The 10162-nt window shown below is 41.2% G+C and overlaps 1 protein-coding gene across 1 annotated transcript; it reads right to left on the bottom strand.

The window, feature by feature from the left end:
- Positions 1–5137: 5137 nt before the first annotated feature.
- LOC133129717 (inactive serine protease 35-like) lies at positions 5138–8477 on the bottom strand. Its single transcript, XM_061243984.1, has 2 exons — positions 8352–8477; positions 5138–6371 (listed from the first exon to the last, which is right to left on the bottom strand). The coding sequence occupies exon 2, from the start codon at positions 6356–6358 to the stop codon at positions 5138–5140; it is 1221 nt and encodes a 406-aa protein (XP_061099968.1). The 5' UTR covers positions 6359–6371; positions 8352–8477.
- Positions 8478–10162: the final 1685 nt, after the last annotated feature.

The raw sequence follows: 10162 nt of genomic DNA on the forward strand, positions 1-10162 counted from the left end.
GATGCATAAGCACACTCACATTTGTGAAAACCTTTTCTTGTTTCTGAAGTGGTGTTAATATTTGGTATTCAATACGTTTACACTGTTGTACATAAAGGCATATTTGGAATGGTGAATCAATTTTTGTAAAATGTATTTGCATAAAGCCTTCAATTTAATATTTTTATTCCAGTCATCTAATAACAAATTAAGGGCAGAATAAAAATCATAGAGCACTCATTGATTTATTATTGACCAGTATTTGTTTTCTTTAAATACTTAGAACAATACGTTTTCCTGATAAACAATTCTACTTACTCTAATCTAAATTTGTCTTAAAGCATTCTATTCAGTAAGCAGATTTTGACCTACAGTCTATGCTCCCATGCAATTAGCACCAACATTATATCCCCCAACACAGCTGGGACCATATTGGTATGTAGACAATATGCACAAATGGATCATTTGGTATCAAAATAATCTTAACCAAATAAAAGCTAGCCTAAGGACTAAAAGACAGCAAATGTTAAAAAGACAAAAGCAATTATTGCAAAGTATAAACTAAACCATCAGCCTTCAACAAGTTTAAAGGCTTGTTGTTCATGTTATATTACTGATCCTATGCTTGATGAACAGGGCCCAATTTCATGTATGTTGCTTAAGCAATCCAAGATATTTAGATGCACTTTGTGTCAAATTATGTGATAAGTTAAGTTTGTGTTTACTCCTTTTCACAAATGTGAATTAAGGTTTGATTAGTGAATCAGAACCGGCAAAATCATACGGTCAATAAATAAACATATATATATAATAACGTCTAGGGTGCCTAAGACACAGTACTGTATGTTATACTGGTCTTAAAAGCCACACTTATACACAAGACACCCACTCATTGGTCATGGGGTAATTTGAAATATACACTTACTGAGCAATTTATCACACCTACTTATTCATATGATTAGCTAATCCACCAATTGTGTGGCAGCAGTGTAATCCATACAATCATGTAGATACAGGTCAGGAACTTCAGTTAATGTTCAGATCAACCATTAGAATGAGGAAAAAATGTGATCTGACTGTGGAATGATTGTTGGTGGCAGACAGGGTGGTTTGAGTCTCTCAGAAACTGCTGATCTCCAGGGATTTTCATGTACAAGAGTCTGTAGAGTTTGTAGAGCATGGTGCAAAAAACCAAAAACATCCAGTGAACAGTAGTTCTGCAGGCAGAAACACCTTGTTAATGAGAGAGGTTCGAGGAGAATGCATATCGGCTGCACCTTTAACCCCTTAAGTATCACCCCTTTTCTTAATACAAGCTTGAAAATGACATACCCAAAATAAAATGGTTACTACTCTTGAACCCTTTTGGCTACAGGCACACTCCTGGTCCCTCCTGAAAGGTAGCCCTTGGGGGTTTGTTTTCCAGAAGGCCAGAATTACTCTAAATATGACCAAAAAAAATTTACAGATACTCCAACACAGTGGAAGCAGAAGTGCTTTTTCTCACTGAAAAGATGTTATGTATTTGAGTGGATACAGATGCTCATGGCTGTGCCTGGTGGGCTTAGAAATACAATGGAACCACAACATACATGTCTATACTGTATGACTGTATTACTGAGACTGGTCAGAAAGCATTGTGTTCTGATTGTGTTCCAGAGAGCCAATACAAAACATAGATAATCACATTCCCATGTACAAGTACTTTAGTACATGTATGCAACAGTGAAATGGACAATATATATATATATATATATATATATATATATATATATATATATATATATATATATATTTAATATATAATATAATTCCAGAGAAATTCTTAGTAAACAACAGGCATTCTATTGACGTGTCTCAGAATTAGCACATTTTCGGAATTATAAATTTGGATTTGGTTCACTGGATCCTTGCCGTGAAAAGGACACCGACATTACCCTGCTTGTGGATTCCCAGAATGCAGAGAAGGTGAGGTCCCCCTCGTTTTTTTTTCACCCCACGTTACAAAATAAGGAACTGTTGTCGCTAAAACAATGGCATTGTAAAATAGTTTATACATATAGAACCGTGAGTTTTAACACTTTCAAACGGTATATGCTGTGACAATGAAAAAGGAATTTGAAAGGAATTCATGCAAAAAATGCCTCTGGCCTTGCGATTTAAGGGGTTAACAGATCGCTGCTTAATCTGCCTAGAACTAAACCCACCTAGGACTTGCCCCATAATGAAGGCTCCCAGAAATTCTACTCCTCTCTCTGTTAACAATATCCACTTTTGTGATGGCCTTAAATGTATTATATCTCAAGTAAACTACAAAAGCTTCACAACCTACTCCAATAAATCAGAATTCTTGAAATATAAAAAATGTCTATTTCCTTTAGCAAACACCTTAATAAATATTTTGAAAATAGAGACAAAATGCCCAAAGCTCTGCATTATGTCAGTCACTACAAAGCCTCTGGATTAACATTAAACTTGACATAATGTTGCTAAAACATTATTGCCCCCTAGTGGCATCAGATAGTATCCCAATAACGTCTTCAGTGAAGTGAAGATCTGGGTATTTACATTACCAAAGATTAAATGGATCTGAAAATTGAAATATCTGAAACAAACTAAAAGAATGCAAAACCAGGCTCAATATGTGGATGCAAAGATACATGTCCATCTTTGATCATCTTGCTCATAGCATTTACCAGTATACTCAAAGGCAACTTGAAAAATAAAGTACACTATATTAAAAAAGGGTCCTAGTAATACATGTTGAAGAAGGTGGTTCTGTGTACTCAGGGAAATTTTCAAAAGGACAGAAAACTTTCCTGTTACATTGTGATTTTAATGGCCAGAAACTACGAATCAAGTTGTTGTATTTTCACCAGCAGGTTTTGCTGTCCTGGAAATTATTATTACCATATTTGCACACACTACACTACTACAGTAATATGGAACAATATGATTTTTACTGTGCTTTTACCATTGACTTATACTGAAGCTGGCGGCTATAACACTTATACTGGAGCCAACTGCACTGGCGCTGATGAAAAATGTCTCTCAAGAAAGACCAGGAAATAAGCTTAACAAATGAAGCCCGGTTTAGGTCACTTGATCGAAACTGATAAAAGTACGATCTAAGTTCTAAGTTACAAAAAAATATATTTTATCTTATCTGAAACATAGCCATAACGGCAAAAATGAGAGAGGAAGCCTGGCAGGTATTTGCAGATGAATTTTCATTAATAAGAATACTTTGATTTACTTGCTTTCTGATAACGCCACCACACTGAAACATTAAATAATATTTTTTCATGACTTCCCAGGGCATGTGGCAGCTGCTACAAAAGAAGCTGACAGCAGTTAAATGTCAAATATAGAAATATATTGCAAACAGGGAGCCTTTTTATTGAAATTCTGCATATTCAACGAGGTAATGGACAAGCTTGTGGTTAACCTCACAGGACGTTTTGGAGCGTTTTGAAAATATTAGTTGGTAATTATATAAATGTTGCCACCATGAAACCCTCAAGCAAATGATATCAATTTTACCTGCACTGCATTGCTTTTTATAAATGAAACAAACAAACAAATAATACAATGTCTGCAAAGCTCGCTTTGCTTCGCAATGTGTAATTCAATTGGTGGAGGTAAATCATTCCCTCATGACTACTAAGTCGGTAATGTTCATAAAGATAGCCTTAAAGGGCCTTGCTGGTCTTCAAAAACACATTCCCTTCTAAATGCTTTTCTTACAATGATGGCTCGTTTATCGACAAGAACCTCGCTTACCAAAGATGAGCTCATTTTAGCTGTATGTGTGTGACTTCACCAGGTTGTGTATATCGGCTACATGCATGTTATCCTGCTAACTGCAGCTTAAACCTGGAGTTTTGCAGGTTTGGGCTTATTGCCCCAGTGACACGTCTGCCTAAATCGTGAGCTCACATTGTCAAAGCTCACAAACCAAAAATCCTGATGTTGTCCCCAACTGTCAACAAACTAATTGGATTTACTGAGTTAGCCACATAAATGAAACAGGGCCCAGAAGTGAGTAAGAGCAGCTCATTCTCACAGAAACACAGATTATACATAATGGCTATTATTCTACCATACATGAAACACCAGGTATATTGAAATACACTCAGTAACCACCCTATAAGGTATTATTAGACAGTGGGTAGCACTGTTGCCTGACAACAAGATGATCCTGGGTTCAAGCCCCCCCGGGCCTCTCTGTGTGCAGTTTGCATATTCTCCCCCTGTCGGCCTGGGTTTCCTCCGGGTACTCCGGTTTCTTCCCACAGTCCAAAGACATGCAAGTTAGGGACTACAGATGAAAATTAGCTCATTAGCTAACTCTGGAACATTTACACTGATGTGGAAACTGAATGTTGATGAATGTGCACTGTCCCTGATAAATAAGATAATAAATGTATTAGACTTATTGGTCTCCTGTTGCTGTCGCCCATCCACTTCAAGGTTTGACGTGTTGTGTGTTCAGAGATGCTCTTCTGCATACCACTGTTTTAACGCATGATTATTTGAGTTGCTCTCGCCTTCCTGTACTCTCTTCCTCCTTGCTTTGACCATTTCTCCTCCAACCTCATCAACAATGCATTTTCACCCACAGACCTTCTGCCCACTGGATGATAGCCACAGTCAAAGTTACTTAAATCAAAAATTTTCCCCAGTCTGGTCCCCCCAACTGAACCTCTTTACCATGTCTGCACGCTTTTGAGTTGCTGCCACATCATTGTCTGATAAGATATTTCACTAATAAGCTGGTGTATAGGTCTACCTAGTAAAGTGGTCACTGAGTGTACATTCTTATGAGTTTATCAGATAGAGAAAGGAGACATCATCAGGAGTTACCCCTTTGACTGATTCCTCTCAAAGTATTACAGCTAATATTCCATTTTTTATTTAAATTAAATTAAAGAAAATAACATCCATAGTTATCTTTATAATCTGATGATGGGTTTCTATAAAATGTAATGACCAATAGATCATTTTAAGGCATCTGTGCACGGTGAATGTTGTGGAGAAACAGCCGATAGCGAGTAGTTGGAAAGGCAACAAACAAGATGATACACAGGTTAGCGGGAGTCAGCGAGGACTATCGCAGGAACAGCAGGAGTCAATGAAGGACCAGTCAGGCGGGGACTCATGCGGATTGGCACTCTTCCGAGTTGCTGTGCAGCCAGTGACATATCTGGGCGTACTTCTCGGGCGTGATCCTCACCCCCACATTGTAATCCTGCTGCACCCCGTTAACGTCGACCCAGTGGTGTCCCGAGAAGACGGCAACGATTTTCCGCTTCCACTTCCTCTTCCCAGGCTCCTTCAGGCGGATGTAGATTCCTGAGCCGCCCGCCCCGGGCTGCGAGTCGCAGTGCTGGTACAGCAGGTCTCCGGACTCTTCGGTCACCGAGCAGAAGCGGTACACCAGCTGGCCGGGCCGGTCGTCGTCGAAGCCGGAGAAGTGGACCCGGCCGGCGGGGAGCTGGCGGACGGACGGGACCACGCCCAGGTCCATAAACTTCTGCTTGTGCGGGCGCTTCATCTCCAGCAGGGCGTAGTCGTAATCCACCGCCTTCCCCGATGGGTCCTTGAGCCAGCCCTGGGGGACCTGGGTTTGCTTCACCCGCGTCCAGCGGAAGGCGGGTCTGTCGGCCTCTATGCTGCGCCGGCTACGGCTCTTCTTCCCTTTCCGCTTGCCGCTCTTCCCCTGTCCCTCTCCCTTCCCCTCCCGTTCTCCCTTCCCTTCCCTCCTCCTGCCTTCTCCCTTCCTCTGCCCTTTTCCTCGGCCCCCGCCCCGTTTGGAGCGGAGTGTCAGGACCCCCACGCGCAGCCTCTTCGCGCCCTTCAGGTAGTCCTTGCCGTCGTGCACGCAGTGAGCGGCCGTCAGCACGTGCTTGGGCGAGACCAGGATCCCGGAGCAGCCCGTGGAGAGCCTGACGGTGGTGGAGAAAGGGTAGGCGGTGGAGAACTGCCGGTCGGAAATGGTGAAGCGGCTGTCCGTGCCATAGACCTCCCGCCTGCGCCTGGGGCGCGAGGCGTTCCGGGGTGGCTCCACCGCCAGGCCGCGGAGGGACACGCGGGTGAACGTGCGCGTGCTGTTCTCGTACACCGTCTCGTACGACAGGAGCTTCTCCAGGTCGGCAGCGCTGGGAGGAGGCAGGGCGCTCTGGCACTCGATGCCGCAGGCCCCCCTCAGGTTCCCCTGCGGCTCGCCGGCGAATGCAGGCCGGGGGAGATACACCGTCTGCTCGCTCTGCACCAGCGGGAGCTTCCTATGGGGCCAGGTGTACTCGTCCTCATCCTCGGGCGCGGCCATGCCCAGCGCAGTCAACGAGAGCAGAAGACACAGGGGAACGGGCCTCATTTCACAGATGTCCCTGAGGTTGACACAAAGAGACAGGTTAGTGATGTGGGCACACACTACCTAAACAGAGGTACAGGTAAGTACCCTTAGCTAATGCAAACGGTTCCATTTTTTGGACAACCAGTGTGTGTGCTTGTGTTTCAATTACCCAGGCTGAGTTAGCTACTGTATCTGTATCAACAACAGTTCACAAGATTAGATAACCCTCTTCAACCTTGACATACTTCTTTGGGAGAAGAAGCAGACCAATGAAACTGTGGAAATGAAACTCTGTGCATGTTTGTGAGTATTATATTTGGAAAGAGACGTTGAATTTTTTCAATGCAAATTTTTGCCACTTTGAAGCCACAGGAAGATGGACTCATAAGGTCAGTTTTATCGGGCTGAGCTGCAGTGAATATCTAGAAAACGTGTTTCAGCTAAACTATCTGGATAGTCAGATACTATTCAGTGGAAATATACCTTATTCATTTTCATTTTTGGGTGAGCTGCCCCTTTAAGTCTAAGGTTCTGTTCTGTGAGACAGGCTGTTTTATCATTTGTTTCCCCAGCTCAAGGAGGCTGGGGACACAGTCTGTCTCCATTAAAGGACTCTGCACCATGAATACAATTGCAGCCTTCCCTAAATATCTTCTTATGAAAAGAAAGTTCTGTAGAAATCTATTATTCGCTTGGCTGTTAATCAGTCGGTCCTCCATCACACTGCACCCACACTCCAGGTGGTGACCCCTGACCCTTGACCCCATCTCTGAACTTAGCAGCTGAATATACTCTGATAGACTCTGGAATAGTCATCATCACCTTGCAGTCTTTCATTACACTCTTGAGAGAGAAAGAGAGTTGTGAAGTCTGTGTAATCTGGCCTTTTCCAAAACAAAACAAACAAAAGCACACTAATATAAAGGAGTACAGGCATAGGCTACTTCGAGAGAGAGAAACAACTTTATACAGGTAGAGTATATAGGCAATACAGGCAAACAGGCATATAAATCTACAAGAAAGCAGACCCATAGTCTCTTTTTTATATAGGGAGGATTTTCCAATGCACATCGAAGCGATGTGTGTTCTCAACTTAAGCACGTAGCCTACAAATTCTGTATTTCCAATTGATAGTGCATGTGCTTAAATTTCACCCTTGCATAATGTTAAAGCCAGGTGTGTCATTACTTGGCTATGACTGACTGGATTATAACTGCAGAATTAATTTAACTTTATAATTCGTACCTTTACAGGTTATTACGTTTACTATTAACATCAAAGCCATGAAATGAATAACCTACATTAATAATACATTATTTATTCATTTTATGCCAAGTTCACATCTTGAGCTTTGCCTCAGTGTGGCGAGGGGGCTAGAGCTCATGTTTAAACTGGTAAAGTGATGCATCTTAATTATAAAACGGGCAGGATAAATATCGCAACCTGGTTGGTTAATAGCAGTGATATTGATTTGTCATTCTATTTCATTATCATTTTTTAAATTGTTGTCATTATCGTATTATTATTATTTTACCACGCGTATTATTATGTTTCACTAATCACACAGGAAAAATATTTAAAAGTGAACATTATTTAAAAATACAGTATATAATTTGAATATGTATTTATTTGCATTAAAAAGTATCACTAGGCAACACAATTATATTTATATTGCCTAGCAAACAAAATGTATAGTCAAAAATGCTCTAGATTTCTTTTCCAGAGCCAAATGGCACATTGAAAACGCCTTGTGTAGATCATCCGTACTCAAATAAATTGAGAAAGGCATTTAGCATTTTAGAATTAAAGATTGCTTGGAAGAACTGTGGGCTTTTAAATAACTGTGGTCACAAGAAAGAGACAAATTGAGCCGTATCTCCTGATATTCAGTATAGCCAGTTGCCAGATATCTTGGCAATACTCAAGTAGATTTCAAAATCATTCTACGGTTCTATGGCACTGTTCACAAATGGTCTGCATGTATAAAAGGCTATGTGTACAGAAGAAATCATACCTTTTAGCATTCGACAGGAGGATATGACAACTCCAATATCAATTTGGATTCCTCTTCTGGGTTATTCACGTTTGCAGTTGTTCGTTTTTTATCCCAGAGTTTTCCTATTACTGCACACAAGTCCGCATCCCGTCATAGCCCCTACGCCAAGCGAAGCAAAAGGGAGCAACAGCCAGGCGTCTCCACATGGAATACACTTGATGCGCGTGGAAAGAAAGTCTTAAAAAGTAATCCTTCACTTGTGACAGAGTTTTGCGGGGGGTGGGACCAAAAACCGGAGAAGAAGCAGTTCAAAGTTTAAAAAAGCAACCAGAACGGGATTTGCTCAACCGAGGAAAAACGCAAGAATAATCAGAATTAAAAAATGTAGGTTCGTTGCAGTCGTTTTCCGTTGTTTAACCAGTGTTCTATAACGACTCCTTTTCGCAGCTGATGGCACACGTAATGGGTCCGTTACCTGACCGAAGTAATGAGAATAAATGCAAAAAAAGTAGGCAGATTCTAAAGGGGGAAAAAATATATAAAAATCGACCCAAACTTATGATGATGATGATTGATGACATTTTTCATCGACATTCGTTGCAGCGATGAAAAACAACATTACCATCGTTAATTATAGACATACTGAAAAGACTATGAAACCAAAATGTTTTAATGGCTGCACGTTTCCAGTGCGGGAGCCATGCCTGATTTTACTTTTTCTGCGGGCTCTGGGTCAAGGAGAGCGACTCCTACAAGTGCAGGAGTCGCTCTCCTTGACCCAGAGCCCGCCAGCAGTCATATAGCACTTTACTACCTATAAATACTTAACTTATTTTTTTAACTTATTTGTCTTCTACTGCTGTAGCCTATCCACTTAGAGGTTTGACGTGTTGTGTTCTTAGAGATGTTATGTTCCTGCATGCCACTGCAATGCGTAGTTATTTGCATTACTGTCACCTTCCTGTCAGCTTCTACCAGTATGGCCCTTTTCCTCTGACTTCTCTCATTAACAATGCGTTTTTTCCCGCGGAACTGGTGCTCACTGAATGTTTTTTGCTTTTTTGCAAACTGTAGAGACTGTTGTGCTTGAAAATCCCTGGAGATTAGCCGTTTCTGAGATACTCCAAACCACCCTGTCTGGCACCAACAATCATTCCACGGTCAAAGTCACTTCGACTTTTTGACCATGTCTGTATGCTTTAATGCATTTCGTTGCTGCCACATGAATGGCTGGTTAAATATTTGCATTAACAAGCTGGTCTTCAGTTCTACCCAAGAAAGTGGTCACTGAGTGTAGATGTTCAATGTACTTTCCACAAAAATACATAGACTAAAAGTAAAGAAATATAGAACAGAGGTCATGGTACCTTGCATGACAGAAGGCAGGCGTACTCTAGTTAAAAATGTAATAGTAAAACAGGTAAACCAACCATACAATAAGCAGCACTAGTAATAATAAATACGAATTTAAATACAGAATTAAAAGCAAGCTTAAAAGACAGAGCTTTTCAAAGGGAATTAAAAGTAGTCGACTGTTGGGCCTGATACTTTCTGGTCAAGAATTCCACAGTATGGAGGCTCGGTCCAAGAAGGCTTGGTCACCCTTTTATTTTAGCTGTGTTATGTGGGCACAAAGGAACCTCTTTTATTTCCACTTCCTTCTTGCTACTGTACCACACAGGCCAGATATATCATACTGTAATACTGTTCATTCATAAATATTTCCACTCTCAGCCACTAAACTATGTATTTTAATTCAATGCCTCATGGTGGTTTCCCAAAGTAGTTTTGGTGGCAAGTACATTTTCCTGGCATGGTTTGGTGCACCT

The sequence above is a fragment of the Conger conger genome, chromosome 5 (assembly GCF_963514075.1).
Source record: "Conger conger chromosome 5, fConCon1.1, whole genome shotgun sequence".
Classification (NCBI taxonomy): domain Eukaryota; kingdom Metazoa; phylum Chordata; class Actinopteri; order Anguilliformes; family Congridae; genus Conger; species Conger conger.